Raw genomic sequence first — 27,955 nt, 5'->3', positions numbered from 1 at the left:
ATAACATGCCAGTGACTGATGGGAATGAGGCAATGACAGGTGAGGACCTTGAGATGATTGTTATCACTAAGGAGGTAGTGATGGGCAAGCTAATGGGGCTAAAGGTAGACAGGTCTCCTGGACCTGATGGAATGCATCCCAGAGTGCTAAAAGAGATGGCTAGGGAAATTGCAAATGCACTAATAATAATTTACCAAAATTCACTAGACTCTGGGGTAGTCCTAGCGGATGGAAATTAGCAAATGTGACACCACTGTTTAAAAAAGGAGGTAAGCAGAAAGCGGGTAATTATAGGCCAGTTAGCTTAACTTCGGTAGTCGGGAATATGCTGGAATCTATCATCAAGGAAGAAATAGCGAGGCATCTGGATGGAAATTGTCCTATTGGGCAGACGAAGCATGGGTTCATAAAGGGCATGTCGTGCCTAACTAATTTAGTGGAATTTTTTGAGGACATTACCAGTGCGGTAGATAACGGGTAGCCAATGGATGTGGTATATCTGGATTTCCAGAAAGCCTTTGACAAGGTGCCACACAAAAGGTTGCTGCATAAGATAAAGATGCATGGCATTAAGGGTAAAGTCGCAGCATGGATAGAGGATTGGTTAATTAATATAAAGCAAAGAATGGGGATTAATGGGTGTTTCTCTGGTTAGTAATCAGTAGCTAGTGGTGTACCTCAGGGATCAGTGTTGGGCCCACAATTGTTCACAATTTATATAGATGATTTGGAGTTGGGGGACCAAGGGCAATGTGTCCAAGTCTGCAGACGACACTAAGATGAGTGGTAAAGCAAAAAGTGCAGAGGATACCGGAAGTCTACAGAGGGATTTGGATAGGTTATGTGAATGGGCTAGGGTCTGGCAGATGGAATACAATGTTGACAAATGTGAGGTTATCCGTTTTGGTAGGAATAACAGCAAAAGGGATTATTATTTAAATGATAAAATATTAAAACATGCTGCTGTGCAGAGAGACCTGGGTGTGCCAGTGCATGAGTTGCAAAAAGTTGGTTTACAGGTGCAACAGATGATTAAGAAGGTGAATGGAATTTTGTTCTTCATTGCTAGAGGGATGGAGTTTAAGACTAGGTAGGTTATGCTGCAATTGTATAAGGTGTTAGTGAGGCCACACTTGGGGTATTGTGTTCAGTTTTGATCTCCTTACCTGAGAAAGGACATACTGGCACAAGAGGGTGTGCAGAGGAGATTCACTAGGTTAATCCCAGAGCTGAAGGGGTTGGATTACGAGGAGAGGTTGAGTAGACTGGGACTGTACTCGTTGGAATTTAGAAGGATGAGGGGGATCTTATAGAAACATATAAAATTATAAAGGGAATAGATAGGATAGATGCGGGCAGGTTGTTTCCACTGGCGGGTGAAAGCAGAACTAGGGGGCATAGCCTCAAAATAAGGGGAAGTAGATTAAGGACTGAGTTTAGGAGAAACCTCTTCACCCAAAGGGTTGTGAATCTATGGAATTCCTTGCCCAGTGAAGCAGTTGAGGCTCCTTCATTAAATGTTTTTAAGATAGAGATAGATAGTTTTTTGAAGGATAAAGGGATTAAGGGTTATGGTGTTCGGGCCGTAAAGTGGAGCTGAGTCCACAAAAGATCAACCATGATCTCATTGAATGGCGGAGCAGGCTCGAGGAGCCAGATGGCCTACTCCTGGCCCTAGTTCTTATGTTCTTCTTATATCCAACAAACTGGACCCAACAGCTTCCTGTGGTAGAGAATTCCACAAGTTCACAACTCTCTGAGGAAAGAAGTTCTTCCTCGTCTCAGTCCTGAATGGCTTACCCCTTATTCTTAGACTGTGACCCCTAGTTCTGGGCGTCCCCAACATCGGGAACATTCATCCCGCATCTCGCCTGTCCCGTCATTTCAGGATTTTATCTGTTTCTGTGAGATTCCCTCTCATTCTTCTAAATTGCAATGAGTACAAGCCCAGTCGATCCAGTCTTTCTTCATATGTCAGTCCTGCCATCCCAAGAATTAGTCTGATGAACATTCGCTGGATACCCTCAATAGCAAGAATGTCCTTCCTCAAAACCGGCAGTAAAATAGGAAAGTGGGTATTTATAAATCGAATCATTTCAATTTCGCATCCCCCCCTCAGGAAACGTCAGTGAACAAAGTTGAATGAAATTGTGGGGTGAAAAAACAATCAGTCCAGTGCAAGGCCACAGTGAAAAGCCGAAATCAGAAATCAGAAAAAAGCCTTCAGAGGATACTGCTTGAGCAACCAGAATGGATGCAAGGCTAACAAATCAAATGCAAAGCTTATTCTCAATGGTAAAACAAAAGACATGGAGGTGTGCAATCAGATAGTGGGGAGGGGTACTCCAGTGTGCAGTGCCTTAAGAATCTGTGCACAGACCACGGGCGGAATTTCCCGGCCGTTCGCTCGGGTCGGATCTTCCGATTCTGCCGAGGGCGCGTCCCGATTTCCAGGCGGCGAATGGTGCATTCAAAGGGAAACCCCATTGACAATGGTGGGACCAGATACCACCTATAGCCACCTAAAGTGGCCAACTCCCGATTTAAAATGGCGAACGGCAAAGGCTGATGGGAGTCAGCCAACAAGACAAAAACCAGCAGCTGCAGGTTTGCTTTGTATTTACCTCTGCAAAACCTAGACAACATCGATACAGCAACCATCAGCATAACAAAGTAAACAGCCATCTGCATACTGATGAGTAATCCCCGGGAACAATAAGTAACATTTTGACACACAACGCAAAGCCAGACTCCTCGGCGCCAGCAGGGGCCAAAACAAAGGAGGTGAACGAGCACCTCAGGACTGCCCATCGATCAGGGAACCGCTCCAGTATTGGAGAAAATCGAACCAAGCGATTGGGCCAAAGTCCAATCACTTGGGATCAGGTATCGGGTCCGCCCCGAAAGGCGGGAAGCCCCTGGGGACTATAAGAGTTGAGCCCCAAGTTCAAATCGCTCTCTCTTCAGCTCTCTTCACCTCTCTTTACCGCTCTCTTCTTCCTGCCCGGGTCACTCAGCAACAACGAACCAACATTGACCGTGACCGGTGTAGTGACTCCAGTGATCATCAAAATCGTAAGTCTTAACTCAACGCTCGCTACGAGATAGGCGCTCCTAGCTACCAATCCGTACCAACTTCGAATCCCGCAGACTCAGAACCCGAACGAAAGGCCATTTGTTCAAAGTTCCAAGTTAAGTATAGGCCTGTTAGTTGTAGAAGTAGCTTAGATGTAGAATTTGTGCATGAGTAGCGATTACGGTGTATAATAAATGTGCTTTGATTTAAATCTTACTAATCGGTGTATTGGATTATTGATCATTACTCGGACTTGAACCTCGTGGCGGTATCATAAAGATACCTGGCGACCCGAGAGCAAAGGTAATAAAACAGAGCAATTGAACCAAGTAGAAAATCAGCACCTCTGGTTAATGGTGGGCCACTGCCACGAAACACAAAATGGTGGGTTGAATGGAAAATCCCACCCACTTATTGGCCTGCATCTACTTAAATGACCTGGAGAGCAAATCCAATTGTATCATGATTAGTTTGGCCATTGATACAAAAATAGGGCAGGAGTTGAGGCAGGAGACGAAAATATGTGAACTAGTCATCACACTACACACAAAAATACCTCAGGGAAAATCAGCAGTTAAAGTAGCTTAAACTTTACCGTTGAGAAATATGATGATTAGGTGGTGGGGGTGTGGGGGGGGGGCGGGGGGGGGGGGTGGGAAGAATCAATAGTCATTGAGAAGTGTCATTGATTTCATGTAAATAGCTTTTTTCGAGCCCTGCCGACACTTCGCTGCAATCTGGAAATAAACTGGCGAAGTGGAACCTAATAATTGAGAGACCCATGAAAATGAAATTGACCAATTTACAAGACTTCACTTATTAATCAAAGCTCATTTTTATTGATTTAAGTACATTACCTGAGAAAATAACCCCTTGTAAAAGGGAATGTTCCCATTTACCATGCACACTGTTCCGTAATCACCTCAACATCTATCAGCAGTACCGTTCACAGACCTGTCAACATAAACAGCTGCGAAAATGTCAAACCAATATATCAACAACAACTTGTACTTATATAGCCTTTTATAAAGTAACACTTTGCAGCATTGTTATCCAAAAAAAACGTGACTTGGAACCACATATGGATGTATTTGGCTAGATGGCCAGTAGCTTGATTCAAAGGAGAAACATCTTAAAGGAGAAAAGAAAGGTAGTGAGGCAAAATGATTTAGGGAGGAATTTCAGAGCACAGGGCCTTGGCAATGGAAGGTACAGTCACCAATGGTGGACTGCTTAAATTCTAGAATACTCAAGAGGCCAAAGTTGTCAAGAGTGCAGAGATCTCAGGGGTTGCAGGGCTGGAGATAATAAAAGTGTAATGCTGTTGAGAGATCTGACAACAAAGTTTCTTGTAAGACGTTGGTGTCTCTTCCAAAGGATCTGGAGGCTTCTGTATTTTAACATAGACTATTTATTCTTCGCACACAACTATACACATATCTCCAAGGTAAAACCTAACGAGTTACTATCTTCATGCCGACTCCTCTCAGGCTCTCACTACACAACCTTGTCTCATGTTTATCAACATGTCTCTCGACATTTTATTGTGGGCGGTTTCTGGTACCAGGGTCTCGCCTCCTGATTTGCTTTTTGCACTCCTTTTGTGTTGGATTTATCAACCATCATGATCTGGGAATATCATTCTCGTATCTTCTTCCTTCCAGAGAGAACGTTCTACCTGTTCATTCATAGAGTGGACTCGGGAATGTCACCACCCCCTGGGCTAGTGCACGGTCAATTCCAGCCCTACTTGACCCACATTTGCAACACAGTAAAATTAGATTTTATTTTAAAACACCTGAGGATCTTGGCTGAGCCCAATAAGCTGTGGTCACCGGGTTTGTAACTTTTACACAACTACTACACAAGTATTCTGTGCAGTATTACAATTAACGGCCAGAAAAATGACTAATTAATATCCCTTTCCAAACCCCCACTCTGCACACACATACAGACAAAAAAACAGAGGTAAAAGGGTGGTTGAGAGATTGAGAAAATATTAATGAAGTAAAAAGGATAAAGGATCTTTGATGCAGTAATACGGTGTGTTTCAAACTTTTCTTATGGCGACCCACTTTTACCAAATGACCGGCTCTCGCAACGCACAATTATGTAACATGATATTTTGAAAAAATGTTGATCTTCTAAATACTGTTTCCTGGTACAGCATGCACTGAAATGAAGATATTTAATATGTTCTGCATTCCCAAATAGATGGGAATGGTTGTGCATGTTCGATTAGAATGTTGTACTGCGGTGTTATGCTTTAATCAGCAATGGGAATGAAGGGAGGCAGGCTGGAAACATTGGAGTTGTTACTTAGAGGCTGGACTCCTGACTCCCCTGCATGGCCCAATGAGGAGTTGCGTTGAAATCGAAAGGCCCCAAACCAGGGGGACCCCTCAACAACAGACGGAAGTGAGAGTGGAGAAACAAGCTTTCTTGAGTTCATTTACAAATCAGTGAAGCATGCTTCCATTTTGTTTGTCTACTCACAATTTTGAAGAAAATAATCAACAAAACGTCGAGGACTTCCGAGGCAAGTTTAAATTCCACAGATTTAGCCAGTGTGTGTTTCAATGGGCTGTGGGTTGGGTGAGAACAAAGAAGAGAACAGCGGAGCCACTCTGAGCCTATCGCACTTCATCAATTAAGGGCGGCATGGTAGCGCAGTGGTAAGCACTGTTGTTTCACAGTGCCATGGTCCCAGGTTCAATTTCCATTTGGGCCATTGTCTGTGTGGAATCTATAAGTTCTCCCAGTGCCTGCGTGGGTTTCTTCCAGGTGCTCCGGTTTCCTCCCACAAGTCCTGAAAGACGTGCATGTTAGGTGAATTGGACATTCTGAATTCTCCGTGTGTACCCGAACAGGCGCCGGAGTGTGGCGACGAGGGGATTTTCACAGTAACCTCATTGCAGTGTTAATGGAAGCCTACTTGTGACAATAATAAAGATTATTATTATTAGCTACTTTTTTTGCTTTCACAACAGAGTATAAGGAAGGCAGAGTGTGGGCAGAACATGATGTTGAGTTCAATCGGAGGAAAGTCTTCAAGTCTTGCACTTCATGGTGCTGGCAAAGTTTTCAACCATGTTTTGTTTTGCTTGGGTCTCATCTCAATTGTTCTGGGGTCTCTTTGCCCTTGTGGTGATTTATTGGGCTGTTCTATACCTTTTTATTAGGTCTGTGCACTCCGCAACTTTGGAGTTTAACTTGGTTCCCCAAGAGTCTGAAAGGGTAGAAACCTCTTTGCATTCCATTTCTGCCTGTTGTTTTGTTTGGCTGTACCTCTGGCTGAGTTCTTCCAACTGAGCTTTGGTAGTAATATTTTCCTGTGGACTAACTTCAGTTTCTTTTTGCAAAAAGACACCTGTAAAAGGCTTTTAGTACCTCACCAAAGGTGGTTGAGGGTTCATATATATGTTGTCTTTCAATTACCTTGTTGCCAATTTCACCAACAAATACAAGAAGAATTAACTTCAACTTTATTTCCAACTTACTTCTGGTCCACACCTGTATTCGAAAAATGTTCTTTTCCATGATATCCTGTTTTGCATCTGGTTTGTCCCTCGCATGAGCTCAAATTGGTCTGGTGGTTTTGATTTATTATTCATGGTTGTTTTTCAGCTCAGGGGCAGACAGCTTTAAATGATGTTTCCCTTCTGAAGATGGTGCTGCAGTAACCATTTTTCAATGCTTCGTCCCACGCCTGTCAGAATGTGGCAGGTTCCCATGCCGAACGTGGACCCAACGTCAAAGGAACAGATTTCTTGCAGAAAAATCTTTTGAGCAAAGATTTGGGCCCTTTACAACATTTTCAGAGTATGTTGAGGTGATTGAAAGGTGATTCCCGGCGTTGACTGAGTTTTTAAAACTTGGGCTTTTTTTCTGAAAGGTACTGCGTCGCCATGTGGTATGGCGGCAACACTGAACCTGGGCTGATTATCAAATTGGGCTGCTCTGTCCGATTACTAGCCTGAAGACTTTTAAAGGCTAGCTTGCTCATAATTTGAAGTGAATTTTTGCTCACCCTTGCTAGGCCCTTCGTCTCTGCAATTGATGGGGATTCATAATACTTCTCCACTACTCGAGTAATGTCCTTCAACTACATTCATCTGCCCTTCAGCCTCTACGCCTGCAATTGAGCTTTATTGCAAATCTCTTGCTGTTCTTTCAGTGCCTTTAGTTTTTCTAAATCTGGGGCCCTTCACAAACTTCTTTGGTTCTAGGTTCATTCATTAACTGTCACCATATTGTCATGTTATTTGGTATCTAACTAAGAGACCTGAAGGCTTGTGTGGTTCACCATAAACTGCTAATTGCTAACATATAACTATATACATATCTCCAAGGTATAGCCCTTACTAGTTTTATTTTTATGCTGACTTTTCTCGTACTCTCTCTATACAACGCTGCCTCCTGTCACCTATCCCTCTACATCATCCTGTCGATTCCTTTTCCCTGGTTCCACATTGCCAAGTACCCTTATACTACAAACATGACAATTTTAAAATCGGGGCTTTATTTAACTGGGAACCAATGTGCAACAGTGAGCAGGGTAATTAAGTCAGTTGACAGGGAACAGAGTTGCTGACACAGACAAACGACTCTGGCTTCTCTCTTCCCAATACTTAATTACAGGAAAGTTCTGCTCACCCAGTACTCAATGTTGGACGGGCAGGCAGTCTAATGGTTTAGGGACAGTGCAGGTTTAAGAGAGTGGAGATGACATAGGAGGTAGCTATTGCGATGTGTACATGTGAAAGCTGATTCTGTGTTTCCGAATATGGATGAAAGATTATGAAGGCATATTTAAAGATGAAGGGGCCAAAACCAAGGCGAGCGAGAACTATTAATTCCATCAGATAAAATGGAAACCAGAAAGGAGTGTTTGAGTGGTCAGCGGTTTCATGGGAATTGAGTCAGGAGAGGAGAATATAGCTTCGACTGAGGAAGAGGGGAGAGAGGAGAGAAACTAGAGGAAGATGCAAAGACAGTAGAAGAAACAGCATAATTTGAACATTTTTCTTCTAAATCCTATCCTTACAATCCAGCAGACTCATGTTAAATATCAAAAGGGGATGGCATTTTCCTTGGAAAAGGTTATCAAATCTTACTGACCTCAAACGAAATAGATTGAGGCAATGCAAGATAACAGAAATTAAAAAGCTGCACTGTCCTTCACAATCCAATTTAACATTAATTAAAGAGGTCTTTGGAGCTGACTATGCATGATTACTTAATTTGAATTTGGCATTTTAGCAGCTTTGTTTACCATCTGATAAACAAGGCTAGAGTGAAAATAAAATATCGGTGATGAGTTTTGCTCGGGTGGACGTCAGGCCGATTGCATCACCTACTCAATGACAGCAGTGATAGGGCTGTACAATGTGGCCGTCAAGCCTCATTTGAATCTCTGTCTATGTCTAGGTCCCTCCAGTGTGACTGAACCTCTTAAAATGTAAATGACCTATCCCTCTGGAAATCCTGGTCAGGATTTGGAATTCGGAAGTGAGACATGTTTCCATCAGGAGCTCGGAGGTTTAGTCATGTGGGATTGGAGCAGGAGATAGTCACAGGCAGGCCCTCTTTTTCTGTGTTGATAGGATTGTTAAAAGGCAGACTCCCTAGATGACCTTGAAGGACGTGGATGAGAATGTAGCTGCAACATAAAAACATCAGTGAAGGGAGAAGTTCAACAACCAAAGCCTTAGACTTTGGGGTTAGAATGATGCTCTGTGTATCTGTTTCGCAATGTTAGATTTCCCACAGAATTTGATTCAACTCTCCCACCCAGTACTCCAAATACCTGGCTTTCTCACCTTTCCTACTTCTCCAAATACAAGGCAACCCAGTAGTCACCCTTCTCATTGAATCACACACTTACCGACTGTGGATGGCCTTGTGCCCGGCACAAACAGCATTTTGTTTTTACATCACAGCAACTGGGGCGAATCGCGCTCTTTTGCTCACTGCTTTCATGTTGGAGCCCACATTCTTGACTTTCACCTCTTGACCTGTCCGCAGTATTTCCATTATATTCGCTTAAATTAGTCATGTAATGCAGGCGTGAATGGCAAAGCCACTTATTGCCCATCTCCAAATGCAGTTGAGAAAGTGATAGCGAGCAGTTGCTTGAACAGCTACAGTCCATGAAGCGAAGGTGCTCCCACGGTTCTGTTGCGTAAGGAGCTTCAAGAAATTGGTTCAAGGTCAATAAAGGAATGACTGGTTATTCCCCAGTCGATAGAAAGGGGAGCCTTCAGCTGACAATTTCATATGCATCTGTCACTTGTGTCCTTCTAGATGATAGAGGTCATGGGTTTGGAAGGTGCTGTGAATTAAATCTGAGCGAGTTGTTGTCATGCATCTTGTAGAAAGTATTCTCTGCAGCCACGGTGTAGTGTTGGTGGGGGGGGGTATATTTTTAAGTGGTGGATGGGTGACAATCAAACAGATTACTTTCCTTTCATTGCTGCCGTATGTTTTATAGATGGTGGACAGGCTTTGGGGAGCTATGGTCTGCTCACGTACCCACACTATTTGTGATTCACAAATGTCCTTTAGGGAGGAAAGTCTGCCATCCTTACCTGGTCTGGCCGACATGTGACCCCCAAATCCATAGCAATGCGGTTACTCTCAAATGCCCTCTGAAATGGGGGGCAGTTAGGGTGGGAAATAAATGCTGGCCCTATCAGCAATGCTCACATCCTTTCAGTGATTTTATGAAAAAATGTGCCTGTTCCAGTTGAAGGACTGGTCAGTGATGATCCCAAGGATGTTAATTGTGAGAGATTTGGTGTTTTTCAAGCCACTGAATGCAAAGAGGAGCCAGGTAGCCCTTCTTTTGTTGGAGATTTCCTTGTCAGGCACTTACGTGGAAGAAATGTCACTTGCCACTGTAGTGATCACTGTATGTAGTAATACATGATCAGAGTATGTTAAGCAAGTACAGGCAATTGAACACTAGATGGTCACGCTATCAGGACCTATATAAAAGTTTCCCCGCTCTTTCCTAGAGGAGAGTGTGTCGGGAGTGCAGAGAGTACAGAAGAGAGACAGCTAGTGAGAAGAAGTTAAGAGATATCAGTATATAGCATTATCTTATTTAATAGTTTAATCTACAATTATTTGTTTGTTTACTAGTTCAGTATTAAGTAAAAAGAACTCACAAGATTATTTTATATTACTCATTAAATTACTTTATCATCACTGGAAGACTATGTTTATATTTCACCAACTCGGATAGACAAAAAGAGTAATATATATATTTCAATCTTGTAATATAACTGAATGATGTTCAGGTCTTGCTGCATGGGATAATGGACTTCTTCATTGTCTAAAGAATTACAAGCGGAACTTGTTTTTATCAGTTAACATCTCCATTTCTGCCCATATGTAGGTGCCAGTGTTACTGATGAAGCTGACTTATGAATCTGTCTCATTTATCTGCACACCTCTTTATGAGAAGCATTCGATAATTAACTCCTCCTCTTTCTGCAAGAACAGATGGATGATGACAGCTCAGGAGGGAAGGTATCTGAAAGATAGCACCACATTCCCAACGCATTGCGGCACTCCATGGGCGGGAGTCTCTGATCCAGGGGCTAAGTGTTGACAGCGCTGCAAACGGCTGAGCGTTTTACGACGGCATCAACAGGCCCCTAGGATCAGCAATCCTGCGCCGCGCAGGGGGCCAGTACGGCACTGGAGAGCTTCATGCCGCTCCAGCTGCTGATACGGGCATCAGAACAAGCTCCGCGGGTCCACGCATGCACGCTACGGCCCCCGCGAGTTCGCGCATGCACGCTACGGCCGCGTGAGTTCGCGCATGGGTCGCCTTCTCCACACCAGCCCTGATGCAACATGGCGGAGAGCTACAGGGGCCCGGCACAGTGGAACATAGGCCCCCACCAGGATAAGCCCACCCGCCAATAGCTAGGCCCCAATAGCGGGCCGGTCCACCGTGGAAGGCCCCCCCGGTTTCGGATTCCCCCTTCCTCCCACCAGGCCGCCTCTGCAACATGAACACCGAGGTCCCGCCGGGTAGGACTATACGATAATGGCGCTGACGGGACTCGGCCTAACTCGGCGGGCACTCAGCCCATCGCGCGCAGAGAATCGCCGGGGGGGGCGTGGGGCACGTAGAGCAGCCACCGACCGGTGCCAATGCCGCCGATTCTCCGGTCACTAGAGAATCAGCGGGCCTGCGTCGGAACCGTGTCACATGAATGCCCCCCTCCCCCCCCCGGCGATTCTCCGAACCGGTACAGGGTCGGAGAATCCCGCCCCCTATGTATCATTGGAGAGCACAACCCTGATTTATGAAGTCCTAAACTGAAACTTGAACCCACAATCTCTGACAAAGAATGAGAACTCTACCGACTGAGGCAGGTGCTGAAACTAAAGCAGTTCACAACACGTGGACCAAATTTAAATGAGTGTCATGCAAGCAAACCAGTTATCATAGAAGATTCTGCAAGCAGTCGGTGAAGGGGAGGCAGTGGCGTAGTGGCATTGTCGTTGGACTAATAATCCAGAGACCCAGAATCATGCTCTGGGGACCCGGGTTCAAATCCTGCAATGGCAAATGGTGAAATTTGAATTGAATAAAAATCTAGAATTAAAAGTCTAAAGGTGACGATGAAACCATTGCCGATTATTGTAAATACCCATGTGGTTCGCTAATGTCCTTTAGGGAAGGAATCTGTCATATTACTGTTATATTACCTTTGATGGTAATATGTTGTGTTCTTTGTCTTTTATTCCAGAATGGTCCGTTGAGTTGATCACAAAGAATCCACCAATCATTAGATGGAAATAAAATTAATTTATTTATAACGATTAATTAAATGAAGTTCACACACACTAGTCAGCTATAGTTAATAATAAAGTAACATTGAATCTGTCTAGCAGTGATCAAGAATTTAGTAGTCACTAATAATATCCTCATGTTAACTCTCTCTAATCTAATCTACTCGTGCTGTTTTCAGGCTCTCTCCTTTGCTAACTACCCAGCATTCCCTAAGGTCTGATTTATATACTGAGAAATGTGGTGCGATCCTGCGCCGCACAGGGGGCCAGCACTGCACTGGACAGCTTCACGCTGCTCCAGCTGCCTCTAGTGTTTGAATTACACCAGAGATGTAATAATTAACTCTTCACTAGCTTGCCTATATACAGATCATTACACTTACCTGGTCTGGCCTACATGTGACTCTAGACCTACACTAATGTGGTTGACTCTTAAATGCCCTCAGGGATGGGCAATAAATGTAGGCCCAGCCAGCGATACCCACATCCCTTGAACAAACAAAAAAGATTGACAGAGCAGATATTCTTTTTGATGGTGATAATTGAGGGAAAGATATTCGACACACCTGTAAAAAAATTCTCCCACTGATCTCCTTCAACTCGTGCCCCAAATAGTCTCTGCCCAAACATTAGGTTGACTGGGCATTATTTTAAACAGTGGCCTGTATTTTAGTCGTACCTAAGACAAACTGGGCAGCGTTTGCGGTCATTACACTTTGAAACTGACGGCAACTTCAGGCATCTGCACATGCACAGTTAAATGTGGATACCTAGACGTTGGCACTCACTGATTCTGCACTCGTCCATAGGGTGCACCTTGAATTCCTTCAAGATCAACGTCTATTAGAAATCACTAAATTAACATGAAGTTCCACTTTGTACATTATTACAAAACACTGTTTAGAAACCCTTGCAGAGTCAGTGCCTCGGTGAATGAGGGATTACTGTTTTTTATCAGTATAGAAAGTCACAATTGCTGCAGAACAACTTATATGGCACTGAAAAATTAATTTAATGTTTATGCATTACCAAATTTCTCAATTCCATGATCAAAATGTCACAGATGCTCTAAAAATATTAAACTTTTAAAAATATTTCAGCTTCAACCTGTGTGTATGCCCCAATCTTGACTTTGCTTTTGTACAATTAGAAAAAACGTGAATGAAAACCTGCTATGCTTCCCGCTTGCTATCTGAGGGAATTCCTCAATATGGTTGGCAGCTTAGTCTGCATCTTGATGATGTCACTGTTTCTGGATACCCGAGATCCCCCACGGTGCCAGAATTAAATTAATGTCGAAAAGATGAAATCCACACCACAGATATCAATAGATCTCTTCGAGATCAGTTGTGACGATCATCGTTTGCAGCTGATCAGTAAACCTCAGCCATGATAAACACAAAAGGGTATGATACTTCTGGCAATATGACACTCTCTCAGTAGGACACTGATCTGTTAACCGAGATTTAATACTCAAGTTTCTAATCCATTTGGACCCATAACCTTCGGACTTAAAAGCAAGAGTACAGGCAACAGAACCAAGTGTCAATTCGATGATTCACCCCTTGTTTCCACAATTACACTTTTGAATATTGCTGCTTACCTCATCACCAGGGCTGACTGACAGAGGGACTTGGGACCCTGAGAGGCCGATTGCTAGAGACCTGGCAGCTCAGCAGTGCCATGACCCTAGTGCAACCAATGCTAAGGCTTCAACACCAGGGTTAAGACACCCAAAGAGTGGTCCACCCTGAGAACAGGAGAGTTAGGGTTGCAGGAAGAAGAGGCCTGGCAGTTAGGTCCCGGCGATTGGAGGGGTTCAGGGATAGTATGGAGGACCGGCAGTGTGGTCGCCACAGCGGTATCCATCATTGGGCGCAGCCCCTTGGTGGGCCAGGGAGAACCCATCAAGCAGAACACCCCATGCCCCTGAACCCACTGAGGGGCTGCCAGGTTTTATTCGGCAGTCCTCCAAGCCATCAAGCTCCAAGCCATCAAGTTTTTCACCAAGGCATTATGGCATGATGGAAGGGGCTGGTTTAGCACAGGGCTAAATAGCTGACTTTTAAAGCAGACGAAGGCAGGCCAGCAGCGCAGGTTCAATTCCCGTATCAGCCTCCCTGAACAGGCGCTGAAATGTGGCGACTAGGGGCTTTTCACAGTAACTTCATTTGAAGCCTACTTGTGACAATAAGCGATTTTCATTTTCATTTCATTTCATAATGCCAGGCTCCACCACACGTCCAACTGCCCGCCCCATGCCATTTTGCCAGCTCTCTCACCTCCCACAACAATAGGCCAGGAAAATTTTGCCCGATGATTTTAAATCATTAATTGTTAAGAGTTGTTCCATGATACAGGGTAGATGCTTAGGCCACGTACCAAGCTCAGTTTAAGAGTCGATAATATATTTTTTAAAAAACAAGTGGGAGCATTCACTATTATTAAATAGAGTCTTTGGTAAGTGTATCAAGCATCTAAGCTTGTCCGATAGACCAGCTATCCACATCTTTAAAAAAAGTGAATTCTCCAGCCTACACGGATGATAAGATGCCCACAACAAAATAGAGAGAGATGGTTTCACTTCATGAGGACAAAGATTGATCTCTTGAGTTACAAAATTATTTTTGTATTAACACTCAGTCAAAACCTTAAAGATTTTGCTTTTAATATAAACTGCCATCTCCCTCCCACCAAATTAAGGCTGTAATTAGCATTTATTTTGACGACATTAATGAGGGAAAAAAGAAAATAAACCCAACTACATGTTTGCTTGATGTAGTTACTGCTTTCATGCTGTACTTGTGATAAAAATACTTTCCAAAACCTTGCTCTGCTTATCTCAACAAGGATATCGAGAAGGCGTTTATTCTTGATAGCAACTAAAACTGCCTGATGAGGACTAAAATCAAATGGTTCTACAGTGTTATCCTTTCCACCCAATGTTATGTTATTTAACAAAAGAGGAAGCACATGGGCAGCATGGTTGCACAATGGTTAGTGCAGTTGCTTCACAGCTCCAAGGTCTCAGGTTTGATTCCTGGCTTGGGTCACTGTCTGTGCGGAACCTGCACGTCCTCCCTGTGACTGCGTGGGTTTCCTCTGGGTGCTCCGGTTTCCTGCCACAGTCCAAAGATGTTAGGTGGATGGGCCATGCTAAATTGCCCACAGTGTCCAAAAAGGTTAGGTGGGGATACTGGGTTACGGGAGTAGGGTGGAGGCGTGGACTTAAAAACGGTGCTCATTCCAAGGGCCGGTGCAGACTCGATGGGTTGAATGGCCTCCTTCTGCACTGTAAATGTTATGATTCTATTCCATGATTAAACAATATCGAGTGGGCTCAAAAAGATGGCTAAAGTAAGCTCCAAAAATTGGAAATAATTAAATAAGCATCAAATTGGATAATCCCACGCTTGAAGTCACAGATGCCGATAGCTACAGGACTCAAGAGCTTAAATAAGCAAAATAACTGACGAAGCTGGAATCTGCAGCATGAACAGAGGACCCGGAAAGAATCAGCGAGTCAGCCAGTACCTATCAGGAGAGAAACAGAGTTAACGTTTCGAGTCCAAAGACTCTTTGTCAGAACTCATGCAATTTACCTGTTTCTTCATCACAGAGATGCTCACATGGCTCCAGTGTCCTTTGTCCACAAAGATCTCTTGTCCATGGAGATGTGGAGTTGATTTGGTAAAACAGTGATAACTTGGCTGGGTTTAACCAGTCAGAAACATCCAGAAAACTTCCCTCGCTGACAACAAAGCTGCTCCCTGGACAACAGAGAATGGCAGAATGTTAAAGACGTCTGCTCAATGCGTTTTGACACTGTTGTTCCTTTTAATGAAAGTACCAATTCGTGACCTGTCAAAAACAGTGTTTGATGGACAGTGATGTCAAGAATAATGAACACTTAGGATCCAAACGGACGGGAACCTTTCAATCATGAGGTGTTCAGATGTCATTGAAAACCATGGGAATAAAGTTGATGCAGATTATGGGTGTCATCTGAACTGTTCGAAGGAGTTGCCGCTTCTAACTCATTGGCAAGTATTAATTTAACATAATGCAGACTGTGCACTCAAACTGCAGAGATAACGACATGTGTTACTGGCAACACCTGCTGGGTGACTTAAGGCTGAAAGCAGTAAAATGGTTCATTTGTGCGGAGTAGTTCAGTGGGCTCCATTTGCCGTTCATTATGCTCAAAGAACAATTTGCTCTTCACAAAATATGATAAAACAAACGATACAAAAAATGATTGTTGATGAGACAACCGGTGAACACTCAATTTATGCAACATCTCCCTGTCTGCTATATCTACAAAGACCTAAATCAATTTCCTTTCAAAGAATTAGCACCTCTACTAAAATAACATGCGACTTCAAACAAACCTGTCAGACTTTCACTCACCATTATTACCAAAAGTTATTTCAACAGAATAAAGCTTGCATGAGTTTATTTTACTTATGTTCGGGAACATGTGTGTTGAAATAATTACCACACAATGCATGATGATGCAGACAGAAGATATTTGGGCTGGCCAATAGCTGATAGATTGGGTTTTCAACGGATTATGAAAATGAAAAATGAAAATCGCTTATTGTCACAAGTAGGCTTCAAATGAAGTTACTGTGAAAAGCCCCTAGTCGCCACATTCCGGCGCCTGTTCGGGGAGGCTGGTACGGGAATCGAACCATGCTGCTGGCCTGCCTTGGACTGCTTTAAAAGCCAGCGATTTAGCCCAGTGTGCTAAACCAGCCCCTGGAAAACAAACTCAGTACATACAATGTGCTGTATAAACTAATTAGGAATTATGTCAAAAATAGGAGTATTATTGATACCACTTTATCGTATTGTAAGGATTTACTGTGGATTATTTTAGAGCTAAGCAAAATTCAAATGCACTGTTTTCCAATACATGCGCTGCACTAATTTGGTGCAACATTAACAATAAGTAGAATAATGAAAGAGACTATTTCCTGCTGTCACGTAATGCCAGTTTGCCAGAAGCTAAGAGCTTCTGCAAGAATACTCGGGAATAATGCACAGATATTGATTGAAAATGCTGTTAGTTAAATGGAGGCTGTTCACATATCAGGATAATGTTGGTTCTCCTTTGTAAAGAACACGCCAACACATATAGCTATCGTTCCTTAAAAAGAGAAATAAGCAGAAGCATGTTCTTCTGCAGATCAATACTCTTGCCTGAGAAAGGCAAATTACGATAAGAATAAAAGGACTTACAGACTGTGCTTTTATTTTTCCCCGCAGGTAATGATTGCCCTTTTTCAAGCCACACATTAAGTCAGTGCACAAATCATTGAGGACTAAAGTGTTCGCTTCTGTGACATTTGGGGTCTACACTGAAGTATCTAAATGCTGTTTTCCGTCATAAAGATTTAAATTTATTTCAATGCAGGATGATAATCTACACCGATATATATTCGACATTGACTTCTCCAGTTAGTATGTCAGCCGAGCTTAGTTAGTTTTCGGGCCTCATTCAATCAACTGCATTATCACAATAAGGAGAATGTTGACTTGCTTTTGTTTCTTTAGAAGTCAAGCCTCTCCAACTATTTTCAGTTTGGGTCAATTCTAAACACGGCCATTGGTCCCATGAAATCCCAGGCAATCTTCCATTCCTACTGTAGCGGGAGAGGTGAGTGGGATCTCGGCATCAAAAATTCAGACTTCAGTGTAGGACCAGATGCTGGGCCCCACTCCCCGTGGGATATTCCCTGCATGGTACTATGTCCCTGCCAGGTGAGGTTGTCAGCCCAAGATGCCAGGCAGGGGGTTCAGTCAGTTCTGAGGGCTTCCCTTGGGAAAAGGGCTTAAGAAGGGGCAGGGCCATAAGCCTCATGGACTGAGAGAGAGTGCGAGTGTGAGAGAGAGAGAGAATGGAATAGTAGCAGAAACCTGAGATTGGTGAGTCACAGCATTGAGAAGCCAAGGCCAAGAATTGGGCAGATCGCGGCCACTGACGATGGCCAGAGAGCCAGCAAGTGGCAGGAGAGCAGGCAAACAGCTGCTGGAGATCTAGGTGGATCACCTACAGACACCCAGAGTTTAAGAGATAGGTAAAAGGGTCCACGTGAACACAGGAAATTTACAATAGGAGCTCCACCAATCAAACTCTGCTATCTGGCTGATTGAAGGTCAGGAGTTACGCTCCAGACAGGCTCAGGGCCATCAGGACTTAGCTTTACAATGGCCATGTGACTTAGGATGCTGCAGTGCCGCTTCTGGCCACTGCAGCATGGTGCCTGGTCTGGTTGGAGAGCTGTCAGCCCTCATGGTTGGGACTTCCTTCCAAGAGCGGACAGTGGTCTCCCCCACTGCCAGTTCAATGCTCAAGTTAGCATTAAATGGCAATGGGGTTCTAAGAGTTGGCAATTGTGCGATCCGGCGGATTGTGTTGGCTCATGAAGGCTCATCCAATTGTGGGCATTTTCTTAGGTGCCCGGGAACGAGTGGACAAGTTTTGAATAACTGTCTCACAGACAAAAATACTTAATTTACGAAAAGAAAAGTGTCTGTATCAATGAAAAAATCCAATGCTGCAGTATGATTTTTTATGAAGTAACTCTTAGTGATTTTAAATCAGCTTCAATAATTATTCACTAGTGGCGGACTTGATACTATTATTAAAATATTTGTGGTGATAAAATTATTTTCAGCTACATTAATAAACCTGTATCAGGTTATCACTCAAACATACCAAGGAATACCTTTTAGTGGGAAAAAAATAAAAACACCCTCTGTTCTATTAAGCTGCCTCATTGCATTGGTTCAAGAAAAAAAATGTAAATTAATTGATGAAAATCTTGAATTGTTAACCCAACCAGGTTTTTTGAATGCAAGTTTCCAATTCAGAAACTCAAATCAGCAATCTTTAGATGGATTTAATGCATGCTTTAACAGTAATGAAAGTGACCAACCATTGGCGCAGACACGATGGGCTGAAAGGGCTTTTCTGTGCTGTAGACCTCTATGATGAGGAGTTGAATATATATGCCATCTATTGGCTCAATTATCACTGTGCCTAATCAGGCCAAACTGGGACATCCGGCCATTTGTGTTAAGTTTAGCAATGATGATCAAATATCAAATGCATTTGAATTTTGTCCATGAGAGCTTTTCTAACTTAGATCTGCTGATGGGAATAAAACTTTCCATTATAACAAAGAATGCGAAGGACTATTGGAAATCAATTGGTTTCCACAATAATTCTCCTGCAACTAAATATCCCCATTACAGCAATTGGTTAGGAATATGACCTTGCCAAGAACGTAGGCACTCATCTCGATTTGGCTCAATCTGTCACTTTCCATCTCAGATATTGATCCTGTATTTTGAGAACCATGTAACCCATTCAGTGATCTTCAGTATAAGGAGGATCCATCCTCTTTTACAATCTGAAGAAGCTTCTGGCTATTGATGAGTTCAGAAACCATTATATGACCCGATGAGAATCATTTCACCAATTTAAAAAGTACATGCCCTACCCCAGAAAATGCTGAGGTCGATCTGTGGATAATGGATCATGATCCATTATACACCTTACCATTTTCAGCCAACCGTCATCCCCAGTCTCCATCCTCCAGCAACCCCTAACCTTTGCACTGTCTCTTCTCGCGATTGGCTATGTTCCCTCAGTAAAAATCCATTTGAGGGGCATGTTCATGATCTAATTTTTTATTTTATTTTGTGCAGACAATTGCAAGGATTATGGAAGTGGCAATTCCAATGGAGATTCACGCATGTAGAAAAGCATCCAGAATGTTGCCTGGTATGGAGGGCATTAGCTATGAGGAGCGGTTGAATAAACTCGGTTTGTTCTCACTGGAACGAAGGAGGTTGAGGGGAGACCTGATAGAGGTATACAAAATTATGAGGGGCATAGACAGAGTGGATAGTCAGAGGCTTTTCCCCAGGGTAGAGGGGTCAATTACTAGGGGGCATAGGTTTAAGGTGAGAGGGGCAAGGTTTAGAGTAGATGTACGAGGCAAGTTTTTTACGCAGAGGGTAGTTGGTGCCTAGAACTCGCTACCGGAGGAGGTAGTGGAAGCAGGGACGATAGGGACATTTAAGGGGCATCTTGACAAATATATGAATAGGATGGGAATAGAAGGATACGGACCCAGGAAGTGTAGAAGATTGTAGTTTAGTCGGGCAGCATGGTCGGCACGGGCTTGGAGGGCCGAAGGGCCTGTTCCTGTGCTGTACATTTCTTTGTTCTTTGTTCTTTTGTTCTATCTGACCTATATTGATTCTTGAGAATAAAATCGATATTTGTGCGAATGTGAACATTTGCAAATTTCCGTATGCCGAAAACAATTTAAAAAAAATTTCATGATCTCAATCATAGCCTTTGCTTATATTTAAATTATATTATTATTCCTTGGCGCTGGAATTAACGTTTATCCACCAGGCATTTTGCAAATTTCTCTGGGTTGTGCAGCCTGGCCTACCAGATGCACCAATTTGCTGGTCCCACCAACCCCCGGATTTCAGTATCTCCCTGACCCACTGCTACCAGACTGCAGCACCGCCAAGTCTTCCCACCCACGCCCTTTTCTCCCACCCCTAGCCTGGCCCGGGAGCAGTTTTTTCCATTCAGGGGTTGGGGTCAGAACGGAAGTGACAGTGCAGATATCCAGCGGTTGTGAGACCCCAGCATGAGGGACGCCAGCAGCAGAAGGTGGTGGTGGAAACAAGTGGACGTTGAGATTTAGGAGTTAGGAGCAGGCCCACCATCAAGATCGGGAGAGGCAGTGGTGCTTACCACTGTGCCAGAAGAAACAGTTTACTTTATGGAGCCCCTTAAAAGGCCCTCAAAAGAGCCACAGTTCCTGGAAATTTCCAATGGTAATTCCTGGGGCTGGGGCCAGTTTTGTGGATAGGATTGGTGATGTTTATAAAACCAGCACAAAAGATTGTGAAATCTCAAGTTGTGTAGAACATCATCTGTGCTCAAAATTGCGCAATCCCTTATAGAGACTACCTTGATTTTGTGTGAACTGAGCTGGGAAGCCCGTCAGAACTGAACCGAGATACCCGATCACCAAGTCTGACCAAAACTAACTTTCACAAACACATTCCAGCGTAAACCTCCGATTGTGTTCTTATGCTCTTTTCTTTGCTTTCCCCACTGCACCAAATATAAAGAAACATTATTTGGATTGGAATAAAATTATCCAATGTTCAAAACCAAAATGGTGTATACCACAGCGGGTATGCAAGGGCTTCCAACGACTGCAATGCAGAACCAATTCACATTAATCAAACGAAAGCCAAGAAACTACAATCAGCTTTGAAGTCTTTTCGTCTTCTGTAAACACCCACAAGGGAACAACTCACCATCTGCAATGAAGTGCTCAGGGACATGTAGGGTCACCTTCACCATCAGAGGGCATGTCAAGTGGCCTCCATATACCACAGTTAGGACACAGCTGCTCACAGTGATTAAAGTGAGGGCAGTTCTATTCAAAGGGCTCCGGGGAGAACCTAGGAAACAAAACAGTTATTTTCAAAAGACACATCCTTTACCACACATCAGTGCTATTATGGTTTGAGCGGCCACTCTAAAAAGGCAGAGTCCCGCCGGCACCTGGTAGCAGACGGCGGGAACTCTGCGCGCAGGGTCGGGGGGCGACCTGTGGGGGTGGGGAAGGGGCCTCCGATGGGTCCTGGCCTGCGATCGGGACCCACCAATCGGCGGGCCGGCCTCTTGCTCCCCGGACCTATTTTCTTCTGCGCCGTCCCCTGAACTCCCGCGTCATGTTGCGTCGGGGCCGGCGCATTGAGGGAGGCCACCGCGCATGCGAAGGTTGGCGCCGGTGCCACTGCGCATGCGCGGATCCCGCATTACATTAACACTGCAATGAGGTTACTGTGAAAATTCCCTAGTCGCCACTCTCCGGCACCTCCATACACGGAGGGAGAATTCAGAATGTCCAATAAACCTAACAGCGCATCTTTCGCGACTTGTGGGAGGAAACCGGAGCACCCAGAGGAAACCCACGCAGACACGGGGAGAACGTGCCGAATCAAGCTGGGAATCGAACCTGGGACCCTGGTGCTGTCAAGCAACAGTGCTAACCACAGTTGTACTTCGGGTGGACCCCAGTGCAGGGCAATTGCCCAACTGCAGTTTGAACTTTTCCGGCAATTACTGTGCAATCCTTACTTGGGACCTCCAAAGCATCTTTAGGGTATCCCCCAATTATAGCACACTGGAGCCCAAAGCTTACAGGCCGCGTTTCTCAACAAAAATGTTCAATGGGTGAAATATTCCAAAAGTCAATGAAAGAAATGATTGATACTTCAGGGATGTTTCCTATCCAGGTGGAATACTTCAAAATTGTTCAATATCACTCATTAAAAAGTCAAACACGATGCAATTTCCAGACTGATCAGGTTCTAAGGATTTAAAAACAAACTGTAACATGAAGAGGTTTCATTACATGCACAGAAGTGGAGTTTTTCATTGCCAACACCGAATCAATAAACTGTTAAGTCAAGGGCTTGCTTTTAGCTTAAAATAAAAGTAATCTCAGATTTAAGGATCAAGCTAACTTTTACACCGTGCTTGTACTAAATGTACATATAAGGACCATTCATTTTACAGAAGAGACTGATTTTAAGCTTTAAGCTCCATGTAACTTGAACAAAAACAATGCGAAAACAATTCAAGTTGATCAACCTTGTCAACTCCATCTCGTGTTTTGGAGCAGAAGAGATTGAGGGAAAATTTATTTGCAGTGTACAAGATTATGACAGGCGTAGATAAAAGTGACAAGGAAGAACATTTCCCATAACCTGCTGTGACAAGGACTAGTGGACACAGATTTACGATTTTGGTCGAGATTCAGGGCGGAATGTGAGGAAGAACATTTTTACTGGAGCGAATGGTAATAATCTAGAACTCGCTGCCCATTAGACTGGTGGGGGCCGAAACAATCAACAATTTCAAAAATAAACTGGATGGACACTGGAAAACTGGATGGACGCTGGAAAGGAAATAAACTTGGAGGATTATGGGAATCGAGCGGGCGGGTTGGGACTGACTGCATTGCTCCAAGGGAAGCTGGCCTGGACTCAATGGTCTGAACGATCTCCTTCGGAGTTATAAATTACCCTGTAATCAAAAGCTAAAGAAGAAACCCCAATCTAAATCAGTTTAAGCAACAAAACCTCAGCGTTTAGACTCATTGCCTTGTGGAATTGATAGTGACTGAGTTCAGTAAATTCTGGCTCAGTTAAAGCATTCAGAAGCAAATTGGATCAATTTTTGATTGATCAGGGAGCAGTGGGGTATAACTTGGCTGCAGGAAGAGAATGAAAAATCTTTCATGTTGGTTTCTTAAATACAACTTGGAAGAATAGTTATCATTCATCGTGGCTTAAGAAATATTGATACAAGTCATTCTTATACACAAACAGTTCCATATGTTGGAATCAGAGACAGATTGCAGTTCATAAATATCATTCTCACTATTTCTGCAGTATTGACATCACCTTGGATAATGAAAATGGTCTTGTTTCACTTCTACACTTGAGTCAAAGTCATAGAGTTTTATAGCACAGCAAGAAGCCCTTCGGCCCATCGTGTCTTCACCAGCCGCCAAGCGCCTATCTATTCTAATCCTATTTTCCAGCACGTGGTCCATAGCCTTGTATGGTACGGTGTTTCAAGGCTCATTGAAATGTTTATTAAACAGTGTGAGGGTTCCAGCCTCTACCATCCTTTCAGGCAATGAGTTCCAAATTCCCACCACCCTCTGGGTGAGGTTTTTCCTCAAATCCCATCTGAATCTACTGCCCCTTACCTTAAATCTCTGCCTCCTGATTATTCACCCCTTTGCTAACAGCAATAGTTTCTTCCTATCTACCCTATGTCCCACATAATTTTGTACACCTCAATCAAGCCCACCCTCAGCCTTCTTTGCTCGAAGGAAAACAATCCCAACCTAGCCAGCCTCACTTCATAGCTGAAAAGCTCCAGCTCAGGCAACATCCTGGCGAACCTCCTCTGCACCTTTCGAGTGCAATCACATCCTTCCTGCAGTGTGGCGACCCGAACTGCACACAGTATTCTAGCTGTGGCCTAACAAGTGTCTTCTCCAGCTCCATCATTACCTCCCTGCTCTTTAACATGCAGATATTGTGACTCATGTTGGATGGTCTTGTTATTTGGACACTTCTTGTTTGTTTTCTCTTTTCCGCAGATCAATAATTATGGATGAAGTTTAGCATTCCCATTCCCTGTGGATGTCCATTTGCTTCCTCTCAACTCCACAGGCCAAATCCTGTTCATTTTTCTACCTCGTCAATGCAAACATCTGTCCTCTATTTCTTTCCGAAGATCTGAGGTTCCTTCATTCCTCACACCTATGTTTTCTTTCAGCAGTCTTCTGTTCCTTTTCTCCTCATTTGTTTCCCCACCCCCCTCCCCCACCACAATGAATGGAGCATATGCCCAGGTAATGCTGGACAAATATACTGGACCAAGAACTCAGATGATAACAAGTGTTCTTGGCATTCAGCTTTCTTTGCTGAGACCCCAAAAAACACAATTTAACCAACCAAATTTAGAAGAATTATATCAATACTTATTCCAAGATATGGGAGGAAATAGACTTAGAATCATCGCTTTTTAACAGGGAGGGTTGGATTCTCCAGAATGCTTTCCCCAATGGGATGGAGAATTGGCATCGGGGCAAAATCAGGGTCACCACCCGATCGTGATGCTCTAAGCCTCCACTGGCAGCGTGAATGAGTTCCACATCGCACACCAGCAGGAGCATGTAATAAGTGCAAAAGGGTCGTAATGACCCGTTTGCATTTATTTAGTGGGCCCGGTGCCCGATGCTCCTTTGTAAACATTGTCCGTATCAAAGAGATGTAAGTGCACTAAGTGCGTTCCAAGCACTCAAGTGTGTTATTTCACTGCACTTACCTCTCTTTGATGTGGTCAATATTTAAAAACATTGGGGGTTCACCACTTAGGTCACTGAAGTGTGGAAGGATGTGAATAGATGAAAGCTGCAGGTGACGCATGAAAGGGTATGAATAGATCAAAGCTGCAGATGTTTTTTGTGAGCTGTCGATCACAGGCCACAGCGGGAAAGCGTGGAATGGCTTGCAGATAGTAGATCTGTGGGAACCAGACACAGGCACAGCTCTCCTTCGAGGAATGGACATGTGTAGCTTCAAGGTAAGTAATACAGCTATAATGCTTCCCACTGCCCCTGTCTGGACTGCTCTCTAGCTTCTAGACAAGGAACCATTTTTGGTTGGGGGGGGGGTCTATGATGGAGTGGGCGGGGGAAAAAAACAATTGGCGCCGAGTAGCAGCAGGGTGTGTATGAGTGTGTGAGTATGGTGCTAGGCCTCCTGCTCTAGATGGCAGCCCGATAGCGGGATTCCCTGAGAATCACTCGTATTCCACGCCATGCATACATTTGCACGGTGTGGAACACTGAATTGCATCCACTTTATGATCCCAAGGGGATCATAAAACTGGTGCAATTCAGCTCCTGTAGGAGAACATAGGCTCCCAAATGGAGAATCCAGCCCCAAGTGTGTACTCACCTTGTGCTGCCCACAATTTGCGCTACAATTCAATGAGTTAGAGTTAGGATTTGCTGCCTGTTACACTGATGTTGTTGGAGGACTTATTTTGAAAAGAAAAAGATAATACATCATGAAAAATTATAAGAACAGGTGTGTGCCGTTTTGCCCATTGAGCCTGCCTTACCATTAAATAAGATCATGCATGGTCCAATTGTGGCCTTAACTCCACTTTTCTGCCTATGCCAACTAACTAAAATTGCGCTCCCTAGTTCTAGATTCTCCCACAAAGGAAAGCATCCATCCTCTTAGTATCCACATGGGCAAGCCCCTCAGGATCGTCTCTTTCAATAAGATCAGCTCTCGTTCTCTACTGAGTATAGGCCCAATCTACCCAAACCTTCCACATAAGACACCCCTTAATCAGTCTTATGAACCTTCTCTGAACTGTTTCCAATACAAGTATATCCCTCCTTATGACAGAAGCTGGAACTGTACACAATAAACCAGGTGTTATCTCACTAATACCCTGTAAATGCGGCTACAATACAGTCAGCCCCTTCATCCAAGTCATTAATATGGATCGTAGATAATTGAGGACCCAACACTGATTTCTGTGGTACTCCGCAAGTTATAGTTTGGCAATCTGAATATTACCCATTGATCCTGACTCTCTCTTCCTGTTAATTAACCAATCATTTACCCACGCTAATACATTACATTCAATGCAATCAGCTCGTCATGTTCCGTAACTTTTATGCGGCATCTTATTTAATGCCTTTTGGAAATTCAAATACACCACATCTACAAGTTCCCCTTTATCCACCCTGCGTCTAACATCCTCAAAAAACACTAAATAAGTTTGTCAAATACAATTTCCCTTTCACAAAACCACATTGACTCTGCCTGATTGTATTATTACACTTACACACAAAGATTAGATACAGATGACGGTAATATATTGTTACAGCTTATAATTATCCAAGTCTCTTTTTGTGGCAGGCCTGTAGTTTCTTTGATGAAATTTGATTCCTTAAAGTTGAAATGAGAGTCTTGTAAAGTGAGGGATTCACAGCCGGTTGTGAGGTTTCTTGTCAACATTTCCAGTAGGTTGATTCTCAGGTAAACTTTAACAGAATTCGTTGGGGAGTCCTTCTTTTCGGTGGGGCTCTCCCACTTTCAATGTATTGCTGTCAGTTATCTTTGTTGCTTACTGACTTGTATCTAATTCAATAGACTTTGATGCAACGTCTGATTAGAACGTCTGAGGATCCTGGGATTATATTCATTGGAGTTTAGGAGGTTGAGGGGAGATCTAATAGAAACTTACAAGATAATGAATGGCTTAGATAGGGCGGACGTAGGGAAGTTGTTTCCAGTAGCAGGGGAGACTAGGACCCGGGGCACAACCTTAGAATAAAAGGGAGTGACTTTAGAACAGAGATGAGGAGAAATTTCTTCAGCCAGAGAGTGGTGGGTCTGTGGAATTCATTGCCACAGAGGGTGGTGGAGGCTGGGACGTTGAGTGTCTTTAAGACAGAAGTTGATAAATTCTTGATTTCTCGGGGAATTAAGGGCTATGGAGAGAGAGCGGGTAAATGGAGTTGAAATCAGCCATGATTGAATGGTGGAGTGGACTCGATGGGCCGAATGGCCTTACTTCCGCTCCTATGTCTTATGGTCTAACTCTGTCAGCAAGCAGTTTCTTGCTGGTTTTAAATCAGAAAACAAAATGGTTCCCACGTGGCGTGAAAAAGTCCTTTTTCCAAACAAAAAGGCGGCGTGTATCTTAATTCTGTGTTGGCATTTGGCATCGTGAGAGTCACACAGCTTAGTTTGGATAAGGGAAACCATCATAGTACAATGAAAAGTTGATAGGATCCACCCACATCCATCTGATACACATTAGTTTCGATGTTCGATGAATCAGAAAGTCAGGTCAGCTGGACACCTATTGTCCTTTTGTGTTGACCCATGCTTAAACAAAGGGATGTGTAAACTCCCTGGATGTCTGTGAATGTCCATATTAGTTAGGTATTCATTTGAGACTTTGGTCTATCTGAAGCTCAAAATGCCAAAGGTCACAAGATTTGCAGGAGCCACTTTAATAGCCTGTGTGTGTCCAGTATTAAAAGTACTGACTGAAAGTTCATGATATATTGGAACATGATACATTTTGATGCATCCAAACTATAAGATGATTAAAATCTCCCATGGTTATTGCAGTTCCATTCTAACAAGTGCACATTACTTCCTGATTTATACTCTGCCCTACCCAGTAGTGACTGTTGGGGGGCCTGCAAACCACTCCCACCAATGACCTCCTTCCTTTGCCATTTTGTAAATCCATCTGAACTTATTCCACATTTTGATCCTCCTAATCAAGATCATTTTTCATGACCGTATTGATCAGTTTTTGTTACCACCTCCTTTTCCTTTCTCCCTGTTCTTCCAAAATGTCAAAGAACCTTGAATATTCAGATC

General features: G+C 43.6%; 1 protein-coding gene across 4 annotated transcripts in view; it reads right to left on the bottom strand.

The window, feature by feature from the left end:
* Positions 1-27,955, bottom strand: part of LOC140399093 (astrotactin-2-like) — a 2,178,011-nt gene that overhangs the window by 1,146,583 nt on the left and 1,003,473 nt on the right. For all 4 annotated transcript variants that reach the window (XM_072488234.1, XM_072488235.1, XM_072488236.1 and 1 more), the window contains 2 exons: positions 21,257-21,403; positions 15,493-15,660 (listed from right to left, as the gene is read on the bottom strand). In XM_072488234.1, the coding sequence (XP_072344335.1) occupies positions 15,493-15,660; positions 21,257-21,403 (315 nt within the window). The remainder of the gene's footprint in view (positions 1-15,492; positions 15,661-21,256; positions 21,404-27,955) is intronic.

The sequence above is a fragment of the Scyliorhinus torazame genome, chromosome 22 (assembly GCF_047496885.1).
Source record: "Scyliorhinus torazame isolate Kashiwa2021f chromosome 22, sScyTor2.1, whole genome shotgun sequence".
NCBI classification, from domain to species: domain Eukaryota; kingdom Metazoa; phylum Chordata; class Chondrichthyes; order Carcharhiniformes; family Scyliorhinidae; genus Scyliorhinus; species Scyliorhinus torazame.
Note: the sequence above shows the minus strand (reverse complement) of the source record. Positions and strands in the feature narration are given on the sequence as shown.